The 24,126-nt window shown below is 45.7% G+C and overlaps 1 protein-coding gene across 1 annotated transcript in view; it reads right to left on the reverse strand.

Moving 5' to 3' along the window:
* Positions 1–1,558: 1,558 nt before the first annotated feature.
* The window catches only part of SMAD7 (SMAD family member 7), a 50,063-nt gene continuing 27,495 nt past the window's right edge, over positions 1,559–24,126 (reverse strand). The window contains exon 4 of the mRNA XM_086960368.1: positions 1,559–3,575. Coding sequence (XP_086816494.1) covers positions 3,037–3,575 — 539 coding nt within the window. The 3' untranslated portion in view covers positions 1,559–3,036. The remainder of the gene's footprint in view (positions 3,576–24,126) is intronic.

A 24,126-nucleotide genomic window follows, 5' to 3' on the forward strand; every position in this document is an offset into this window, starting at 1 on the left:
AGCGGCGTGGAGAGGCCCGCAGACTCACAGGTGATACCTGCAGCTCAGTCTGGAAGATGCCATGCTCAGGTAGGTGGGTCATGTGTCATCAGTAGCTTGTTACCATTGGTGTCCCCGTAACCCCTGGAATAAATAGCTAAGATGACACTGAACTAAATGGTTACTTACCAGTAGCAGTAGTTTTGCAGCTTGAAGAGTTTTTTGGATTCACATGCTGTACATTATTCCGCCATCTAGTGGTTGGGTCCGTAATGGTCTCTGCTACCTTTTTTTCGCGGTCGTCGTCAACCACCATTTGGTGATTGGTCCAACCCTTGTGTGATGTCACAAGGGATGGGACGTCAGATGATCACGTGACAACAGCGTTGTTTTATCATTGGTGCCCTGGTAACCACTGGAATAAATTACTAAAATGCCAAAGAAGTAAAATTCTGGCTCCTGGGCAGTATGTGTGCAGTGGCCCCATCTTGCTTCAATCCCTAACACACATCATCGTTTTACCTTTTACCATTCCCTCTAGAAAGAGGTGCTCCTGTTTTCAACTCAACCTTCAGTTTTATTTTCAGCTGGTACATGGAATGATTTTGGAGCAAAGCATGTAAACTAAACGTGGTGTGCATTTTATAGAAAATTAATTTAAAAAACAGGACTCCTCAGAGCAACAGGTCAATGTGCGGCAGAGTGCCAGCTTCATCCCGCATCTCTTCTTCCTCGGACTGAGGAGAAGCACAACTTGAAACATAACTAAAACAAGCATTGGCAAGTTTGTGATACATTAATTTATATTTATGTTTGAAATTGTCATGCCTATTGCATATATTTGCTAAGTAATGAAGAAAGCTAGTGACAGAAGTGGACAGGCCCATAGCACCACACATTTTGCTATTGGTGCAGAAGAAAAATGTGAATGATGCCTGAACACACCAGTGCATGAAGAGCGCAGACCAAAAGCCCTGTGTATCTATTCACGTAAGCATGTGTTTTTATTGTTTATTTATTTTTATTTTTTTTAGAAAAAACGAGGCTACTGAAATTTTAAAGCAGTCTCTAAGCTAGAACAAAAAAAGTGTGGCTAGTAAATGCATTTAATTTTTCCAAGAAAAAGGAATTTCCTCATTTTGAAAATTCACTAAAATTGAGTTTTAAGAGTCCGAGGTAGTCAAGCTGAAGCTCTTCTTTTGACATTTTCCCGGAAATTAATAATTACGGAGGAGAATGTACACAGTGTCTGAAGAAAGCTAGACATGGCTATAGCTGTTGTACACACCCACCATATCCCTCCAATGAAATCCAAGAAGCTGAACAGTAATGGCCTCCAATTAACAAAGATTTCCACTGCCAATATAATTTTGTGAGCTATTTTTGCCGTTTTGTTGCTCAATCCAGAAGACCAAGAATTATTATGCATGTGCGTTCGATTTTCTCTCTTCTTGGCTGTGAAGAACCCACATAAAATGATCTCAAAAGAAAGGCACAACTCACAATGGAAACATTTTTTTTTCTTTACAATAAACATCCATTACTGTGATAAGTTTTGCAGAAAAACACCACACTTGTGTTTATTTTGTTTGTTGTTTTTTTTAATTTGGCATTTGTTATTTGCATTTATATTAAGCAAAGTGCATCTTTCTTTTTTCTCGTTTATACACATTGCACAATACATAAATAATGATGCTTATAAAACGTCTTTATATTTACAAGTAATAATATATTTATATATAACATAAAATACAATTTTTTCTTTAATAAATCTTTCATTTTTAAGGAGTCCTTTTTTTCTCTCTCTGAAAGCACTACAATGCTCAAGTTCCGGTGAGTGCTTGATTCTGTTGTTCATTTAAACTTTAATATTTAGAAAAATAGCTTATGTTAAGGTCCTAGCATGCTCACTGAGCTATGAAAAATGTTGCCGTGAGTATCACGCGCACACGTATGATGTCAAGCAGAAACGAAAGAACATACATCTATATTTCAGGGCATGAGCAGTACCGTATCTTAGGATTCTCGAAAAGTTAGCATGCCCCCAAATATTGCATGACTAACGTCTTTCAGGCATCTGCAAAGTCTCTCTGTGCCCTTTTGGGGCTCTTGTTCAAGGTGCAAGTGTCATGTCTGAATGCAGCGTTAGAACGTGTGACACAAACAGGTGATTTCTCAGTGAAACCACAAAAATCAAAGGTGAATAAGTCCCTTCAAATACAAGGCTGTCTCACACAACCACAGACAATGTAGCCAAAAGCACCTTGGTAGTAACAGACTCCATCCAATGGCTGTGGATGTATGTGACACAGTACAGACATCCTCAACCATTGGTTGACAAGAGTCAGATGGTCGCTGGGTCGGTCTACTAAATCGACCTTGCGCCTACCTGCTAGCCCTGCCCAGGACAGGCAGACTTGCAGTGAGCTCCTGCAACAAGTTTCATGGTTCTTTAACAAAAATATGGATAGTGCTTTTCCGAAATAAACTTTTTTTTTGTGACCCCCCCCCCCCCAACTCAATGTTGATCAGTTAAAGGACAGCAAAGCATCTCCCTTCACATACGTGTGGTGGGCACATGAGATGAGTAGCTGCTACAGCCTTAAACAACAAGACGTAACTCCGGTGCATGCACACACCACACCTAAGGGAAAGGAGAACTAATCGCAGCCAAACTCCAAACACTCGGGAAAGTCTTCTGGCAATCCCAATAGGCTTTGTGTTGACACAAACTGACAAATAACACCAATGCTATGAATTAAGTGGGATTCAAATAAAAGCAAAGAGGTACCTGTAGTTTTCCTAATGTCCTTCCTTCAGGGACCTTTGTTACTCCCTTTCCAACCGAATGACTGGCCATTCATACTCAAGGAAAAACTTAGATTTTTTTTAAATAGGTAAGGCAAATCTTCCCATAAGCTATTTCTCAAAACAGAAATGAGAACAAACCCAACAAACAAACCAACAAACAAACAAACAAACAGAAAGTTTGCATGAAAAAAACAAGCACTCGGAAGGAAATATTTAGCAGCAAAGTAGTTGCAGGTCCTTAGTCCGCTATCGGTTATTGAAGATGACCTCCAGCCAGCAGGGGCAGCTGCTGATGAACTGTCTCGTGTAGCACTGGCCCCAGCCCTTGACAAAGCTGATCTGCACCGTGAAGCCCGTCCAGGGCTGCTGCGTGAACTCGTGGTCGTTGGGCCTCTGCAGGCTGTAGGCCTTCTCATAGTCAAAGGCCTTGATGGAAAAGCCCGGGAACACCTTGTGGACCAGCAACGTCCTAGAGTCGGGGTTGTCCAGTGTGGCAGACTTGATGAAGATGGGGTAGCTGCTGCGGTTGTACACCCACACGCCGTCCACCTCCTTGGTCAGCTGGATGCCGTAGCCGATCTTGCTGCGGACCTTCTGCACCAGCTGGCTTTTGTTGTCCGAGTTCAGCTGTCCGAGGCAGAAGCCGTTCCCCTGAGGTAGGTCGTAGAAAATGTCCAGGGAGGGCTCGTGGACAGAGTACAGCCGGCCCACGCGCGTCTTCTCTTCCCAGTAGGCCACCACGCACCAGTGTGACCGATCCCCCGTCTCCTGGAGAAGCTGGGAATCTGTGGAGAAACAAGAAGCACGTTAGAAGTGGATCCAACTCGATCACATTGGAACAGAAGGTACAAGCAGACTCAGTAGATCACACCAGCGCGCGCTAATCTCTTCCATGTGCCAGGCCCCCTGGGGACATGGCTGAGTAATCACCGACACGTCTCACTCACACACATCATTCGTCTATGCACTTCAAACACTCCGCGCTTGAACCAGCCTCGTTTATTGGTGCATTCTCGAAGGAAATCGTAAATGAAGCTCGCCCGGCTGAGGCGAAGGCGCAGCCCGCCATGTGCTATCGTTACAGATCCGTTCCGGCCTTGTAATGAAAACTGAGGTGCTCCAGTGAGGGAGCCAGAGTTCAGAGGTGCGGCTCGCGTTCTGATAACAAAAACAAGGGGTCCCGGATGTAAGCACAACACACGCACGTCAGAGTCTAGCAGACACAGAACTCTGCACTCCCGATAGTCCATGAACCACATTGAAACCTAATCGATTCTAGCTAGGCCTATAAGCACTGGGGATAAAAACACCGCCCACCTCAAAGGTACTTGTGAACTTCAGAAAGGCGCGAGGTTAGGTGGGCCCCTTCAAACGTTCTGGTTACGCACCATCTTTAGGAGTGGACCTTCACGCGTGGGGAGGGGGACGGGGTTAAGTGTGGTGCACATAACCGACTGAGCTATGGTACAGACTAGTAACTTGGCTCCAACTCTTTCACTCGTTCTTTGGCGGGTACAGCGCTACTATAGGGCCCAGTATGTATAAAGAAGATATGCAAAGCTTTCCAACATGGAAGGCAATCTATTTTACAGCGCCTTCAGCAGCCCTATTCTGAGCCTCCGCCTACAGGCATGCACTCGCCACTTCCGGTGGTTTACGCACCCCTTTTCCACCTTGGAAGGCACACATCACGTTTTAATTAGCTCTAAAAAAACCCAAAGTTTACAGGCAAGCCAATCTACTACAGTGCAGTGAAACTCAACCCGGGCTCTCCTTCCTTTTCATTAACTTTATTAACATGCTTATTTCATCACCGTGCACACTTGAGAGTAATGCTCCCCCCAAATCATGTATGTAAAGTTTAATGTCAGCATATCAATGTCTTCCATGGAAAAGGCACGCTTCCTGCAAGCCGAGCTAGCCTTAACTTTCTTAAGCTGGGCCTGAGGGCACTACATAGAGCCACAAGGAGATGAACAGTTTATGGCGGGAGCCCCAATCCCACCCCAAAAAAATCTCGCAAAAGAGCAAGGGGGAGCACAAGTTTGAGCCCCAGCGGGCTGCTATTTTGCCCACTTCCCCAATTTCCCAGTGCATCGGTCTTCCCCCTTTTCTGTGCCTCCCAAGACTGTGTTTCATAGAATCTCATATCCCACGTGAAACCTGGCACCAGGCACGCAGCCAGGAGGGGCGTGGAGGGAGCAGGAGGCAGCCTGGGAGATCGGGTTCCCTTAACCTAACATTCGCAAACAGACGCGGCCTCCGCCAATCACTATTTAATAAGGAAACGGCGGGGCGTTCCGTCAACTTCGTTCGCTTAATTTTCACCGTAAAAAGAAACAGGAAAGAGGGCTAGGAGGAGAAGACACACATATGTATGTATGTATGTATGTATGTATGTATGTATGTATATATATTTCATACAAAAACAATATGTCACCTCTTGTAGTCCAAGGCAAGTGTGTATTTGTAAATCTCTATATATGTGCACAAACAAGCATGAGGGTGCCAAAAATGCCAGCGCGCACCAAGCGGCCCTGGCTGCAGCCACCACTTTGCGTGAAAGACAATCCCTCCGACTGCATTTCTCTCTTTCATCTTGGCTGCCCCGACAATCCCGCCCAGTAATTTTCAGACAGACGTCAGAAGGAGAAGTTTTGAGATTACGGTAATTGCCAGGCGCAGATGAATCGCAGACGGCTTGTGTTTATGCGCGCGCGTCTGTGCAGGGCCCTTAAAGGCGCATGCCTTCTTTAAACACGAGCCTGCAGCCTGACATTTCTCTCTCAATGAGACTGGGATCAAAGCTGCATTGGAGAAGCGTACCAGATCCTGCCCTGTTTTTTTTCTCCTTTGCATTCTGCTCCCTGCAAGTTGGCTTTTCCTTACCATAAATACACGGCTTTCACGTGGGCCACCTTGACCCATGGACGTTAGCCAACCGCGGTGAGGTGCTTGCAGTTGTACTGACGCCTCTGCAAGTATAGGTACAAGAGTTGCACCTGTGCTGTTTATTAATATTTTTAATAGTGTCATCTTCACATTTGATTTTTTTAGATTTCACCCAAGATCCTACACTACCTGCATACCGAACAGGATACTTCTTTTACTTGCTATTTATTTGGAAATGTATGTGGCTCAACACAGCACAGAAGCCTTAAGCCCCCGGGCAAGGATGCTGGGCGTCATCAAGTCACAATTGCGCATAAGAGATGACTGGAAACCGAAATATGCAAAAGCACATCAAGTCAATCTTTCTCAACACACCAAGGATGCAGAATAACACACCTCCCATGCGATCAGGCCTGCGCCGTGGGCATGGCGATTCAGCATGGCCTCGCCTCTCTAAAAAGCACGATCTCAAATAAAAACTACCTTCGGGGCTCTTCAGCCTCCAAACTGGCTACATAAATCCCGCCTCCCTCCCCAGGCTCACTGCTGGCCACTATCTACTTGAATTGTTCAATGGACAACCACCCACCTCCTTTTAGTTATGTGGTATTATGTGGATTCTGTTAGGAGGGCTCAAGTATTACAACGCCTCCAAGAGGTGAAATTACCAAGTAATCAACGCGAGCTGCACATTTTAAAAGTGCTGTACACAAATATTATTGAATCAACAGCAGGTGGAGCCCTGGGGGAGACCAATACACTGACTGGAACAGCAAAAGGGCAGCGCTGGTGTAGTAGCTGGACTCAAGAAGGTTGGGAAAGGCCACATTTAACACAAACAATAAGGGGCCTACTCACAAAAACATGTTGGAATACGTAAAGTACTAGTCCCACAAATACGTTTACATATTCTTACATGGCTCCAAAACATCAGAAATGGGAATAAAATAGAAAGGTTCAGGGAATATTTTAATACAATTAGCATACAAACAGAACAGACTGTGCCCTCTTTGAGGTCTTACTAATACTAATAGGGAGTTGGGATTTTAAGGGTTGATCTCAGATGGTGTAATGGTACGTAAATGAGTTCTCCTGTAGTATTACGTTGTGTACTCATAAATGCCTTTATGAACTGGCCCTAATATCTTTGCATTAGTCCACTCTTCACACCACAACTTCCATACCTGAGAGCTGCCCTTTCCGGGGCAGAGAGGCCAGCATATTTCAAGCTCTGTTTGCACTTGCATTAGTGGAGAGCGTAGCTGCTCACAAAGAGGTATTTAATTGGCCGGAGGCATCAAAAGAGTGAGTCTTGGCTGTGAATGAACAGTCCTTTTATGCAGAAGTGCACGTTTATGAATGGAGCCGTATCCCACCAGGCTCTTCAATGGCAGCCTGGGCGCCTTTTTGGGCAACCGTGATTTCTGTTCCCTCACCCCACCCCTAAACATTGTTGTGCCAAAATATACGCTAAACATGTTGAGCACCTTCCGCCGGCCTATTGACAGACTGTCTAGTCACAAAAGCCTATCAGAATGCGGTAGAACAACTTTGGCCACTCGTGTACAGGATGGCAAGGTTCACCATCTTATGTCCGACTCACAGGATGTCACAGTAGAAAAGTCTGAAATATGCCCAGAAGGATTACTCTGACCTATGCAGCAAATGTCTGACTTTTCAGGGATTCAAGAAGGATCCTGTGACCATTCCACGAAACCTACCTCACTCTGAGATGCTTAAGTTGAGCTATCTATACCATTTTACTCAAGCAGATTGCCAGCTGCCTAAATATGACAAACGTGGTTCCACACGTGACATTCTGCTTTCAGCTTCCTGTGGCTAAACCGATTCCCTTACTTCTTAAATACATATAGGGGCTCCCCATTTCCATCTATGAAATGCACTTATGCTAGTTTCTGTGCCAGAAACTACCACAAAGGGTATTTAAATAACAATCTGCAGGATGGCCCTCAAACCAGAAACCCCCGTCTTATCCATAACTCAAAATATTCCTATGCAACAATTCGCCACACAAGATACTTTTGTGATTTTAGCAGGGCCTGCGGATTTTCATTCTGTAAAGAACCAGAACTCTTGTAGCTCTTACAATAGAAAGCAACCTAAAGCAACCAGCTGATATGTGCGATTACACCCCGGCTCACCCACAGTGGAAATTCCAGTTGACCAGTCACATGTATAATACAGTAACTGCATGAATTTTCAATCAGTTTCTGTAAACCCAATTGTGCTTGAACCCAAAAACAGGATGTCACACTACTAACGGGAAGCTTGGTCTACAACAGGAGAAGCCGGCGTGTGGTTAACCCACCCAAGGGACAGAACATTCCGAGTAATACATTCAACATTCAAGGCACTGCCAGTGTGCGTCCTCTGCCACAGCGCATGCACTTTATTTGGAGCCTCAGTTTTGAAGAGCATGAACCAAAAGCAGGACTGAGGAAGGAAGTTCACGACCCCCAGGACTTGTAGGCAAAACATATACTCAAACCAGGGCCATGGGGGAGGGCAATCGTGAGGTCGAAACAAGCCCTTGGGTCGGACTGGGACATTCCAACATAAGAATCAAACAAAAACACCCTAGGAGACTACCTTAAAAAGACTACATCGACCCAAGCAGTCAGGAGACACGACCTGCAGTCATTGGGGAGGGTCAGAGCCACTGACCGCGCGCACGTTGCTCCAGTCCTCACAAGGCGGCAGAACACACGAGCCTCCCACATAAAACCCAGAAGGAAAAAACCTGCCCAGCTCGTAGCCACCAAGAACAAGGGAACACACTGCACTGAGGGCCTCGGAAGCGGGAAGAGCGCTACACAAATACCAAGAAATGCTATCTGCAAGTGGAAGATATTCACAATGGAGTGCACTCTAAGTAGTGTGCATTTGGGGAGCTGACGGTGCTTTCCAAGAGAGGGGATGGTAGCAGCGGACTTTTTGTCCCGCCATTGTTATCCAGCACCAGTTCCACACCTCCAGTCGCCATCCCTTTTAAAATAAACCACCAAGAGCGAGTATGTAGTGTCGCAAGACAACAACCTGACGGCAATACTCCGATAGGCCGATATACAACATAGCTAAGCAAACAGTGATTTTTTCACACTGTTCTACACCTGTTTTTAATCTGACGTCCAGGTGAATATTAATAAAGAAATTTTTTTTGCCTGGAACGCCATTTTAAACATCACTCACTCACTTTTTCGTTTGCACTGCACATGACCAGCACCATTCAGTGGCATGGACACTTTCACCATTTGAACCAGAACTGTGGGCTGTATGGCCAATTCATCTAGGCCTTGACGCACCACCCTGGTTCCAGGTGTCCTTTATGACGAGGCTCCGCCAAATGGGTGGTCGGATAGGATATTGATTACGCACTCAGTGTCGCGTGACCACTTGGGCTGGTTTTGTGCAGTCCAATAGTGTGATATCTTAATAGGGATCTTACAGGCTCAGCGTCTTGTCTCCCAGACCCTCCAATTCTTCTTGTTTGTTCGTTGGCAATACTCAGCAGCCTATGTCATATTTGATTCACGAAAAAAGGCGAAAATAAAACATGTAAAAAAAAACGGCTAAAGCTCACAAGTGTACCTAGGGGCAAACATCGTGATAGCGCTGCCTTGACGCTGCGGCGAGGCCAGGCCCCGAGGTGGGTCACCCGCGTGAGAGGCCCTTGCCCTCGCGCGAGCCCGCCTCGCGCCTGCAAACAAGCACGCGCTGAGCTCACAAAAGAGCGCGAGAGAGGAGGCGGTCAGAGCCGGGCCAGCTGACTGAAGCTTCCTCTGTCCCCGGGCACGGGCTCATCAGCCATGCAAACTACAGCCTGCACGCTGTCTGAAGGCCCCGGCTCGGAGAGAGCCTCAAGGAAGGGCGGGGTCCGGCCGGGTACCGACACCGAGCTCCCTTCACCCGAGGGCCCTGCGCCCAGCGCACTATGTCCAGCTCTGACGAGGACAAACAAAGACACTCCCGGACAGGGATGAATGGAGAGCACGAGGCCGCCGGCCGCCCCCGCACCCCCCTCAGAAGCAGACTGCCCCGGGGTTGTCAAGAGGCTAGTGGGTAAGGGTCACACGCGTCCCGCCGGAAGTGAAGGGAGTCTTATTAAAAACGCGCCTATGTAGTTCACAGAATGTAGTTTAGAAAAAAAATACTAATTCTCCGCCATCCCTCAGGAAATACCACAGTAGAGTGGTGCGTAACTTACTTGACATTAACAACACTGAATGCACTCTACATTACAAAAACAATAAACACTTAGTACGACTATAAAACTAAATTAAAACAGTCATGGTTAGACCGGGTAATAAAATTGTGCGGCTTAGGTTCACACGACTAGTGACCCAGTAGCGAACACCACCTGTGCATGGATGCTCAAGAAAGCCCACCAAGCACGGTTACTTGATGCACCTTGGCAAAAGGAGGTGGTGTGATGGGGTCCCGAGCCACCAGTGGTTTTGCTGCATGATGGTAGTGGATACTGAATCTGCCTAAGGTTGGACACTTGACACTGGCCTGAGCACCCGTGTGCCGTCCAACCAGGGGCACTGTCAAACACCTTTGTCCACAAACATGGAGTGATAAACACACTCGTGCCCCGATGCAACAGGAGCCACCACGTCTCGTTGTGGTAGGGTTCTTGGGGGTCACAGTAAGAACTGCCTCATAGGGATGGATGGAGTTAAAGCGTAACTAAGTCCAAATGAAATCAATGTGCAGGCCAAAAAAAACCTTGACGTTTTGAGAATTCCAGCTGGCCAATCAGTTTAGTCGCAGGTATTATTGTTTCGAGACCTTGAACTACTACATACGCTCAGCAAGAAAACATGCCATATTCCATAGTTAATTAAAAAAAAGACAATTGGAACCACTACACATCATTAGCATCATATGGACGTTTTTTGACAGAAGTTGAGTTGACAGCCAATAACTCGCACAACAGCCTAACAGAAGCCACCATCATTTGCAAGTTGCTACCAGGAAGACGAATTGGGAAAAGGCTTAATACTGCCCTGTTAAATGGGTCTGCTTTAAGGAAAAGGCAGCATGCCTTGAACGAGAAAAGGCTTGCTTCATAATTCTGGAAACTGTATTTTACATATACAGGACATCAATTAGTCCACCATAACCACTGGTCAATAAGGAGGGTGATAAAAGGTCTGTATCCAGCGAGTATAACAACATACCATCTCCAGGACAAATTTCCCAAGACAGATCCCTACATTATTCTTCGGCCGTGCCCCTCCTCATCACCAGAAGGAGGAAGCGTTATGTTGAAGGTCACTGGAATTATGAGATTTTGCAGCTGCAGCATTTCCATAGTTATGGGTTGGCTGCTTTTGTATCATAATCCATCAACTGCTGCATTATCTCCTGATTTTAACCCAAACATTTCTTCTGGCTCAAACAGATAAAAATGTAGTAAAAATGTGTCGTGAATTGAAAGACCATTCACAAGGGTTAACTGGTCAATTTTCTGCTGCTTACTGCTGTATTTGAATGTTAAACTGGAATAAATGTAAATGTAAATGTAAATGTGTTGTATTTGTATAGCGCGAACAGTCACCCGTAAGTATCCCGGCGCTTGTACTCCTACCACAAGGGAACCCCTCCTGGCTTTTCCTTGTGAGGTGTCCACTCCTGGGCATCCCATGGTGAAACCAGGCATCCCTTGTGTATCGGGGGCCGTTGTGGAGACTAAGCAAGCTATTGCCCAGAGTTGCAGCGTGGGGCCCATGCTTAGATTCAGCACTGAGGCGAGAATATCCAGTCAGAGGAATTTAAGCCCGATCCCGCCGAGGCGGGAATCGAACCCTGGTCCCTGGCCAGCACTCTGCATCAAGGTCTGCCGCTCTAACCATTGAGCCACACTTCTCCAAAGTGAGTGAAACTCTTGCCCAGACAAGGTTAGCATGTGTAAAAATGACGAAATAATATAATGAATACTGTCACACAATGGCCATACGACACCACATAATTCCCCTTTCTTTGTTGCGTAATGTAGTCAACCCAGTCACACACATTTTGGCCCTCCGATGCCACATAATTTCAGTGACTCATAATTCACTTGCTTAAAATCCTTAGCCTAAATTAGGCTAAGAAATTCACAGGAGGGTCACAAGTGTATTTTGTGAGGTTTACACTATCATGAATAGAAGTCATATAATTAGCAATTATCTGAGAGCATATCACGCTGGTTTAATTAGATTTTATATTCTCTAGGTTACCAAAGTGAAGGATGGAATTGCCGTCTGTGTATGTGTAAACACACCAATCTGTCCAGGGTGGGATGAGGTGGCTCATGATGAAGCATGCCACAACACTTTGATGAGGCTTCCCCATCCAGCAGCATTGGCTTACTAGCAGATTCTAGGGTTCAGATGGAGTGGTGAACAAGATAATTTCCCAATTTCCACCCTACCTTTTGTGTTGTGTTACTGTTGCATAATTTCAGAGGCCCTGTGTATATTTCATAAAAAAGCATGGCAGTGGTGTGGAAGTCCACAGATCGCGCACACAGATCAGATCAAGTGTGATAATCACTGATCCTCTAATACAGCGTTTCCCAAACTGTGGTCCGCGGACCCCCAGGGGTCCGTGAGACATTCCCAGGGGGTCCGCAGGACTCGGGTGCCTGCCGTCATAGTGAAAATCTAAACACTCATGCTGGGAATGTTGGCGCAGGGGCGGGGGAGGGAGGGCTCTTCTCTGCTGCATGTGATTGCTTTACAAGTGTACCTATGCATTTACAGTAACAGCGTGCGTATGTTTTAAAAACATCTTTCCTTTTCATGTCAGCCTCATGTAATATAGTTGCTTAGATCAGCCAGCACTTACCACAAAGTGCTGTCGAGAGGCGACATTACCTGTTACATAAAGCCCCTCGAAAATCCTTCATCCGTTCAGAAACAAAGTGACAAGCTGGGATTCGAACCTCTGACCTCCGGATTACCTGGGATGCATTAGTCTGCAAGCCATCAGACCTGGGTCAGTCGACTAATCATCTTTAAACAGATACAAAATGGCAGGGAACCGTTTAAAAAAGATTGCGGCGCCTGCTCTCTGATTTTGCACTAGTGAAATAGCACATACATCACCTCCAAGACGCTAACATTTGGGCCAGAACCTTCCGAAACATTGCTAGACAGCTAGAGTGAAAGGAACAAGTTAACTTCCCACAATGCTAGAGTTTTATAACACCACAAAAATCCGAATCATACTAGGCCTGCTAATATCTAGAGGGGATGTCATTTGGAAATTGCATCGTTTGGCACAACGCAATAACATGGAATGCTGCGTGAGTCTGAGGCCTGTAATTATGCGCTGTGCATAACGGTCCCAGTATTAAACTCCGCGATGGCACCCAAGTGCCCCACCATAGTAATGCATGCCAGGGGGTTCTGGAAAGCTGCGGGGCAAGGGCATTAGGAGGGGCACTGCAAAGGCAAACAATTCCAGTGGCAATGCACAGGAAGTAAATCACTCCCACAACGGATATATTGCATCCTGAAGCAGAAAAACATCCTCTGCATTTCACCATGTCCCTAGGAACAAACTAAACAGCGCCCATGGGCCCCCAGGATCATACCAACATTGGCTGTCCAGTCAAACCGGTGTGATCACAAGACTATATTCTGATCGTGTGCCATAGTCCTGAAGTCAGCTGCGGAACTCCCGGGTTCCAGGATAATCGTCCACAGTGTGCTGCTACATACAATGGACCCGAATCCAATGGGGGACTCCTGATTTTCGAAGCCATAAATGGCTTTCTTTTGACTGTCCCCCTCCTGTAATTGCCTCTGCTTGAATAGAAGTCAACGGGGTGATACACTCTCCTGATTATTTCTGTGAAATCTTCAATTTTCTTCTTCGAAACATTTTGGAATGTATGCTTCTAGTCTAAATCTATCCTGTTTGGCAGCATATATACATTTACACATTACCAATAATAGGGCAGAGAAAACCCTTCTTGTGAATTGTTTAGATCTCACACCGGGTACGTTTAGTAAGTGAATTGAAATACATATTTGGTGCGCATTAGCAGCATATGTCTAAAGACCATCTTTAAAAATTAAATGTTATTCCTGCGGATCCCAGTGAAAGGTTTTGCAGAGATTTACAAATGCCAACCTCATGCGAGGAAGCTCTGCCTCTTTCCTCATTTATCTCATGTTTGAGAAGCACTGACAAAGCAAACAGCAGTTAGGATTGTGGACACCACAAGCTCCCCAAACACTCCTTTCATCCCCACACAGAACAGATAATAAATCACATTGATTTAGGCCCAGATCTCTGTACTGGGGTGAATGTATGACATTGTTCTGCATTCTGTCCATCAATTGTTCTTTTTAGATAAAAAAATCACAGGCAGCAGCAGAGCAAGCTTCCTCTGCGCGCGCACAAATGCAGTGCAAGCTTCCACCAACAGAAGTGAATTAGTTGAAAGGTACATGTGTATAGGTTACCATTACCTGGCAGGCAGGTAAAAATAGATGCAGCCAGGATCAGCAGTAGGATGTTCGCGTTGCTGTCTGATTGCTCACTTTTCTACAAGATCTTGGGTGAATTATGTGTGCTGTCAAGCTTTCATATTCAGACATTTCAAGCTCTTATTCTGTGTAGCCTTTGCAGTTGGCAGGGGACGGGGCAGCGGGCATCCTAACAGGAGAGGGTCATGTCAGGTGCCACGCGAGGCCTCTCTGAAATATGCCTTAACTGCATTGCTCACCCCTTGGTGGTAAAATGGTGTTCTGCTGTCCGTGACTAAAGATAATGTCTAACAGGGGTTTATGGTAATTGGCGTAGCATTGTTCCATGATCTCGCTGAAACAATATGCCTCCTGTGCCGATACCTTCCTGCCATCTCTTGCACTCCCATGATGAACTCCTAATATAGACCTTGAATTTGCTCTGTACACTGGACTCATCGCTTTTGTGCACTATCTTGTTAGAATTTTCACAATATCTGTTGCTCCTTGGGGCATGTCTTTATTATCAAAAGCTTCATAATTGTATAATATTTTAGACCTTCTTAAACTGTGAATAGGTAAACATGATGATAATTCACAATCATTCAACCTGTTTCTGTAATTAAGGGTCACCACTCCGAGGCTCTGGAATGAGAATTTAGAGGTGCTGCTATGGTTGAGAGCAGGAGCCTTGTACAACTAAATAATACACTGCTGTATGCATACATGTCCATGCCAATAGACCCAATTCAGGCTGTCTCCCTCCTGAAATTGCCTCTGCTACAAAAGACGTTTTTAAAAATAAATTTAAATTATGCAAATTGCTTGGGGGTCCCCGGCTTCCAGTAATGATTCAGTGGGGGTCCTCAGGAGTCAAAAGTTTGGGAACCACTGCTCTAATATATGTAGGTTCATATTTGTACAGCGCTATTACCGTAGACATGGCACCCTGTCACGATACACAGAAACTAAAAAGCACAGACACAAGAGGGTTGTTACTTCTGGAAAACCAAAGTCTTCAATCTTTTTTGAAAAGAGAGAAGTCTGACAACTGAACATGGGACAATGGATAAGGCAAAATAGTCTAATTATTGGCAACTAAAAGAGAAAATAAGCATCCCGGATCGAAAAGGTAAAAATGTGGAGGACCCATGGCCTAGCTGGCTCACTGACAGCATGTTTCAGATTTTGGATGTGTGCCCGCGATCACATGAATTTATGCCCCTTAAAGCTGGGAGTTTTTGATTAAGTGTTTTTTAGTTGAATATTTGTTTTAGTTACGTAAAATGTGGTTGCAAAATGTTTTGGAAAGGCAAGTGGACTTGTCTATGTCAGGTATAACCGTATAGATCTTCATCATATGCAAGTGTGTTCAAACTGGGGTGGGGAAGGGGTTGGAGAAAGGTTTCAAAGTTGCATATACTTTTTGAATTAATATTGAATGCAAATGTTTCCCCTACTGTTAAAAGATGGACGAGCTAGCAGTAGCAAAGCACCCTTAATCCCCACAAGGCAATTCCATGTAGCAAATATTTCATGTGTAACAAATGCAGGCGTTTCATACCCCTCAGAGGGGCTATGTGAATGACACGCTTCTGCTTCCAGGGCTCCTCTGCCTTTTCATGTACCGCCCTGCTTCCAAACTCTGTGATAAATGGCCCCTTTTGGAGACATGCTTTATTCGCGTTTGCTTTTTTTCCATCTCACGGTGCATTACTGCACGACCAAAAAACTGACATCCATCCACAAGAATGAAAAAAAAAGTTCTTTAAAACTCCCCTTGCCTCCCTGCTATGAAATCCTACTTCCACTGTGGCCCATCCATTCCAAGACAACTAATGACATGTTCTGGACAGATATCTTATAATCCAGAGAAGCAAACCGCTGCTGGGGTGTTCGAGCACGCCCATTTCACAGGGTTAAGGCAACATCCGCTCTTCATCCTTCCAGGGATGACAAAGTAAGTACACAAGTCTGTTTGTCTGTTCATACACCAACCCCCCCCCCCGCCCCCCCCCCTTCTGAGCTCGGTAAACCGAGACCCATTGGCCAGGGTTACGAGGACGTGTGTTATTTACAGTTTACAGCGCATAGAAGCAACAAAATTGCAGCGTGATGCGTTAATTTAACAGGCTAATAGCATAAATGTACGTCCTTCAGTGCCCCCTCCTTGTCGCTGAACGGTCCTCTACCAACAAAGGCCCTCATTTTAGTCCAAAAAGCAAATACATGGGGAGGAAGCTCGCGCTCAATTACATACGACGGTGGTCGTCTGTGCGTGAGAATCCGCGACTATTGGGTGTGTTTCCCTGGAACACTTAAAGCTGCCTTTAATGAAACAAAATCATAGACTGAAGGGAAAAAAAGAAGAAAAAACGGCGCCCGTTCCCATCTCCCTATCATTTTCTGTCACGCAAAGACACCCACACCCCCCTCCTCTCTCCCGCCGTGTTACCACCATTGCTGGATATTTTCCAGAACAACCTGGTCGGTGAAGGAGAAAACAGAAAAACTTGTAACTTGCAAACAAAAGTTCTTTTCAGCCCTTTACTTCCTCCATCACAATTATGAAAACTGTTTGGACGGGGCGGCATTTCCAACATTTGCTGCATTCTTTGCCAATAAATTCCAAAGGCTGGGTCTGATGGAAAAAAAACCGCCCCCTCCGCAGGCCCCCGCCGCCCTCCCTCGCTCCGCTTTCATTCCTTCTGTCTTTCTTTACAACCTAATACCCAGCCGACTCGGGGCCAGGGCCTGCTTAGGGGAAAAACAACAGCCAGCGCCAGACTGGAGACAGTGTGCAGACGCGAAAAGTTAATCATTACTTGTGTCTGCCGGCATAATCTAATGACTTGTATTCCTAAGCACATCCACACACACCACACGCACGTCCCTGCCCTCGGAAATATTTCCCCTCTGTCGCCACAGTGCCCACCGCGCCAGCCTCGTGATGACCCCCGCCCCCACCACGGCACAAAGGCGGCAGGAATTCCACACGCGGGAAGGCCATTTTAGCGGGCAAACCCTCCCCCATTCTTAAAAAAAAACCTCAAAAGAGTTGTGTAGTGGTGTAGTCCCTTAGCAAACCCCCCACACACCCACCCACCCACCACCAAGAGGTGTGGGTGAAGCCCGCTCCGAGCGGTACAGGTATGGGGCGGGTCTGCATTTAAAACGGGTGACCCCCGTGCACCTCTGGGGGAACTTAGCAGCTATTTCGCCCCCACGCCCCTTTCTGAAAGTTCAAGCTGGGCAGGGAGGGGGCGCATTGTACTCCCCCTCCCCCCGCCACCTCCTGCCTTTGTCTGGCGGCGCAGGGGGGCTCCCCTGCCATTCATAGGCCGCTGAGGACCCGTAGACCAACTGTTGTCTTCACACCATGGAGGAAGGGAATAAGGTGTTCATACACTCACCCTCTAACAAAGTCATTGTCATGTCTCCGCCCCCGCCCACAATCAGTATCATTAGTATGTCAAAGGGGAAGCAGTTAACCAACTTCTGCTAAGCGCCCGCCTAGATAAATACACGCCTGATTCCAAGTTCCATTCCGGCCCCAAATCCTTTCCTACCAGCTGGTTGCCATAGATGCCCCCTCTCACCTTTCATACAAAACGCTCATTATTTATTAGGTAGCACGTTGCTCAAGAGCACACTGCGAGCCTCAGAAATCAATGGGCTGCGACTTGGAACAGATGCTACACCGAGGTGAAATCACCAATTGAGGAAGCCTCTGCCGCCGGTTAACCCCAGCAGAGAAGCACTGCCATCTTGTATCCATCAATGAGGTGTGCAGACACACAGTGTGCTACAATGTTTAATTCCCACCAGTTGTGTTCCACAATGTTACCTTTTCGCGGTCAAGCAACGGAGAAGTGCGAAAATGCAACACAAACGCCAACAAATGCCAAGAGGCATTTAACATGGGATGGGGACTGTTCCACAGCCTGCTTAACACTCCACGCACTAAGGCTTCACAAAGCCCTAACAGCCACCAAGTGAGCTAAGCATGCACACCTAGCAGCTAGTGAATGCACAGGCGAGGGGGCCAGCCTTCGCATAGCCAGTAAATGCTGCACAACCTAATGCCCCGTACAGACCTCAACAGCCAGTGAACGTATCCGGCCTGGAAACCTTAACCATCAGTGAATGTACAGTTATCTACACCCAGACATCAGCGAGTTCACAGGCCATGTACACAGTCACCACCAGTAAGTGATGGATGGAATGGAATGCACGAATTAGACCCAGTCACTGGTAATTATTGGGGGTCCAATCTCAATCCATTGTTATTTTGCACACCACATTACCTCAGTTTGGACCCAGTCATAGGCATGTCAGTCAATCTTGGCCTAATGGGAATAGTCCAGACCGAACTACCAGGCATGGTCCTTCCTGAACTGGAACGGAAGCAACACAGGACTGGTTCACCCTAGTTATGGGCTCACCAATCGCGTCAGATTGGTTCCAGTGCGCACGCATACCCGTTATACTTAGGGCGTTACATTACAACATACAAAATGTGTTGGCTGCAATGCTTGAATTAACCTCCTTCTTAACACCAGAGAGTGCACATGCTATGTACACCCTAAACATCAGTGGATGTACAGGCACCACACAACCTAACCGCCTGTGGGTGTAGTCACTGCAAAGCGCACGGCCTATGACACAGTGAATGCACACACTAACCACCAGTGGCTGTACAGGCACTACACACACCCTGACAGCCATGACGGCTTAGGCCTCAGTGTACAGCCTCTCAGCCAGAACATGCAGAGCCCTACACACCCTAGCCGCCAGCGGGCGCACAGGCACTACCTCACCCTGACAGCCAGCCAATGAAGGCTCAGGCCTCACCAGCCTGGGAGGCAGGAGCCTCGCGCCGCTTCCTGCAGAAAGGAGGCTTTTTATCCGTGGGGCTCCCAGTCCCCTCGCCGCCTCGCGGGCTCAGATTCCTCGGCCCCTCCCACTAGCAGCCGTGATGAAGAACAGAGGAAAAGAAAATGACAGTCTGGTTTGAGTTAAGATTTGCGAATAAAAAGTCTCCGGCTGCTTCATAACTCTACAGTAATTCAATAATTCAAAAGTGGCTTTGTAAGTTCAAACACTGGGTTACTTTTCCAAACAAGCCTGCCAGGACTTTATTTTCACTTCTCTCTCCCTTTTCCATATATGAGGCGTTTTATGCTCTGCCCAGGAGCAAGGAACCAGCACATGCCATCATCGCGCAGAAATGCAAGGCGGAAAAAGAATGGCGGCCTCGGAAAGTTGGGAGCACTGCTCTGCAGCAGAAACAGCATCGCCTCCTCTGCCCAACCAGGCTTCACAGCCCTAACATTTACATTTGCCAACTCCAAGGAAATTCCAATTGCAAAAAAATACATTTTCTGCATCTCCTTGGAAAACAAGTAACATTTATAAAACCTCACTCTTGAAGATGGCTCAGAGCACTTTCAGGATGATCAATGGTGTGGCTATACGTAGTTTGCAGTGCATGGTTGGTAGAGCAAGGGTTTATGAAATATGCAGTGTGTAAAAAGTTGGGTATCACGCTCAAGTTTCGGAGCAGTGCTCCAACTGTGTCATAGCTGGCTAGTAATAAGATTTATATAGCGCTTACTACCCCCGACGAGGCATCGAACCGCTTTTCGGAGAGTAGCACGCTACTCCAGAACCCCAAAAGGACAGAGGTGGATTAGTATAGTGAAATTCATGGTAATTTGAGCAGTGGGCATGTGAGTCTGTCAGTTGGATTTAAAAGGATAATGGGGGGATAGAAGAGGGAAGAGTCTAGAACGTGTTTATTGGGAGATCATAGTAAGTTGAGGTTTGGGAGGAGTATAAGGAGAGATGGGGGAGAGAAGCATCTCTAGAAATGGATGAGGGGGATCATAGTAGTAATACGAGCTTTGGGATGCGTCAAAGGAAGGATATGTGAGGGAAGAATTTAGAAGTTGTTTAGGATATCATAGTATTAAAAATGAGGTTTTGGGGTGATCCAAGGAGGGAAAGAGGGGGGGGGGGAATAGTCTAAAAAGGGTTATTTTGGAGATCATAGTAGTAGAATGAGGTTTGAGACGAGTCAGAGATTGGAGGTAGAGGATATATTGAGAGAGATTTAGGGTGAAATACACGGTAGTGCATTGGAGAGAGTCAAAGTTTTTTGCTGTTGCTTTTTTCTTTACAGTAGGATTAAAGTAATGAATATAAAGATACATAAGTACATATACACATTTATATCAAGACATAAATTTATCTAAATACATACATTTAATCATGTCAAATGTGTATATGCACACAGGGGTATGCTGTACACTTGTGTTGGAGTATGGTGGTTCTATAGGAACGAGCCAACTCTTGAGGGTGGGATTTTTAGGCGAGGTGCCAATCTTGAGCAGTGGTTCCTTTGTTGAATGTATTTGGTGATTTTATTTCTGATGAAAAGCTAAACAGAACAAAACAACCAGCAGCGTTCTCCAACCCACGCATCCATGCTCACAACAATCCAGATCGATCCATAATATGCGATAGCTGTCCACTAATATAATCCATCATTAGAAAGTATACCAGTGTGTTCTAACCTCTTGAGCCACTGCCTAGTATCAACCTGCTGTAAATTTAACCGATAATGATGGAGAAAGCTGCCACCTCTCCATGTCGATCCCACCTCGAGTGTAGCATACTGGACTCCAATCAATCCAGCTTCCATCCCAAACACAGGACTGAAACAGCTCATTTAAATTAAAAAAAACAGATATCGCTAACCAGGCATTACTTTGTAGGGTTATCCTCCTCAAACAGAAACCTGGCTGAGTCAGAACAGCCTAAATCTCAGCAGTGCCAAGACGGTGAGCCTACTATATTCTCCCCATCTTCGAAAGAGAATTGACACAATCTACCAATCAAAACTAAGGCTAATAAGGTATGGACACTCTGTGACACTGACCTAAGCTTTTATTCCCGAATCTAGGCAGTAGTCAAAACCTTAATCAACTAACTTAAATGTGCCACAAAAAACTTACCCTTCATACCCCTTGATAGTAGGAGCTCTAGTAAACTCCAGAGTAACGTACTGCAACTCCTTATTCATTGATCTGCCTGTCTACCAAATGCAGACTTCAAAAGCCCACAATACTGCTGTATTCCTACTCTAAGGTCTGTAGGAGGGAGAGGAGCAGCATTTTACCCAGCAACGTAGAAATCTCCATTGGATGTGGGTACAGCACCTAAGAAGCTACAGAATCAAATTAATAAATAGACCTAAATCAGACCACAACTTCAACCTCTTAGTGGTACTTAAAACAATTTGTAACTAGAGGAAGCAGGTGCGTCTCAAGAGCTGGACATAGTCTACGAACCAACTTGCGTCAACGTTTAAGTCAGTGAAACAACCTCTGGGCATTCAGAAAACTGATGGCCTTTCTGTTCCGATCTCAGACTCCTTATGCCCCAATCTAATTCTTGGTGTCTCACCAGTGCCTATTAGCAACTGAGGTGTGCAGAGAGGGCCATCCAAAATGAGTAAGTAAATACAATTAATAACACCAGAAACAACAACTTGTTACAAGTTCTGCTGCGTTTTATTCCAGTCAATGAGTATCGCAGAACGATAAATGGAATCAGGTTCCGACAGTGCTATGGAACCATACAAATAACATAACTTGTGCGCAAGAACGAGTGGCTTGTGAGGCAGCCATTTTAGAGCCTGACAAGGTACTTGCGCCTAGGCTATTCCGACTGCTTGACCAAGGCCAGTTGCAGTGATGCACAGAACTGTCATTACCAACGGAAGTTAAAAAGGAATAACTACCTGGGCATTTCTATCTTGGCAATACCTATACCCCTCAAAATCTCTCCGATGAATATAAGTTTACTGAAACAGGACTGACAGCCCATCTTACAAAAGAGCCAAATTAACGAAAATGAGCAGACAAAAAGTGGTGAAGCAGAACATTAGTCAAGTTGTGAAGTGGAAATTGGGAGCTCTGTTGTTGTCTATCACAAAGAGGAGCTCAGAGGGAAAGAAAAGGGCAGGGTTGCCCTCCACTCAAAAACCAATACCAATCAATAAACACAGTCCTTTGGGCGTAAAAAATGTGTCAGTATATTTTGTAACAGACCAGACACATATTCATGATCCCTGTCCTCTCACACTGTCCTCTCTCTGGGGGTATTTACTGCAGTACCTCCAATCTTTTCTACAAAATTTAAAAGAAAGAAACCTTATTGGCCAACAACTCCTGACAATCACATAGAACAAAACTGTCTGATATCTTAATCAATACAGAAAATCCATCACATAGGATTAACAGCAGACAGATTTCTGCAAAAAATGTGTGAAGAAAAGAATGACACCTCACGGGAACAACACCCTCAGGGCAACTGGCAAGAAATCACCAGACTGGGCCCTTTATCATCACTGGTCGTCATTTAGTTCAAAAGAAAGAATGTGTCCAAACAAAAACCAAATAATGAAAAAGAAGAAAGGGGTGGTAGCAGATACAATGTTGGCCAATATGGTTTCTTTCTTTTACATTTTGTAGAAAAGATTGGACGTACTGCAGTAAGTACCCCCGGAGAGGGCGGTGGATAGGGGAGTATAACAAGGATCATGAACATGTGTCTGGTCTGTTACAAAATATACTGACACATTTTTTACGCCCAAAGGACAGTGTTTATTGATTGGTATTAGCTCTGTTATTGTACCTGTGGCGATCGAAAAAGTTTCTGTGCAGGGTCAAAAGTAATACATAGTGCAATAGAAAATATGCATTGGCAAAGACGCTGGATGGTGATTGGGGTGGGGGGGGGGGGGGGGGGTTACATAAGCTTATGTTGTTTGTGAATGTGTTTTGTATGAAGGCCTGCATTCCATGAAAACAAGCGTTGTCCCAATGCCAAAATATATACACACTTTTTATCGTAGAAGCACACATTGCATTAGTTGCCCGTGGGGCTGAAACGCGCCACTTGTGTGGATGTGTACATGTGCAAGAGCAAAATGCCGGCGCTCACAGTCAGAGCCACAATGGTTGAAGTGGGCTGATTCTGTGCCTTGTGTACTATGCAGTAGTGAACAGAAGCAAAATGTAAATTACACTACAGCAGACCAATGGATGAAGAGACTGGAATTAAAAAACCCTGCAAGTATGCATGGATGGAAGATATATTTGGTATTAGAAACAAAAGATCTCGGCTAACGTCGAAACTAAATTCTATAAAACTGGATTATGCAATAACCTTCATGTGAGTGGAGTCTGAGGTGAATTAGTGGGGCAACAATCTGAAGTGCTTAGCTTTTATTCCAAATAGCACGAACTGACATAAGAAGCGTGAATAAAAGGCAAAGAACCAGTCAAAAAGGAATCTGCAGCCCGGACATTCTTTAATCTACACGGATTGCTTCATAACACATCTGCACCACTGCAGGCACCGCTTGGCTAAAACGAGTGCAGTTGCCCCCCTGTTTATAGCAGTGATGTCAAGGCAGGCTAGAAAGGTCTCCTGCTTCTTGCTGCACAATGTCGCTGCGATGGGTGGGGTCCGCTGAGTAGGTGCTGGGAAGGAATTCATGTCCCAAAGGCGGCATCACCAGTTTGGACCATACACTGAGCCAAGGCAGCGCATTCCACCCTGCATTCACACCCCTCAGAAGACTTTTACAACAAAAAAAAAAACTTTCCTGGACATCGGAGGCACATGCCAGCCATCCCTTTAGTCTATAAGATATTTTTTCCGTTTTAGTTCTTGGAATTTTTTTAAGCCTTCACGCTTTCCTGACCAGTGCTTTCGTTCCTGAAATCGCAGGAATGTGGCATAACAAAGTTGTCTCGTCTCGATTTTTCAAAACAAAAGCCGGAGGTCGGAAGACAAAACAGGCAGTTTTAATTTCTAAACATCATTTGGGTTTGACATCCGGTTCACAGATTTGTGTGCTTACCCAGAGGACGCCTCATATTGT

This window comes from Lissotriton vulgaris, chromosome 3_1 (genome assembly GCF_964263255.1).
Source record: "Lissotriton vulgaris chromosome 3_1, aLisVul1.2, whole genome shotgun sequence".
NCBI lineage: Eukaryota > Metazoa > Chordata > Amphibia > Caudata > Salamandridae > Lissotriton > Lissotriton vulgaris.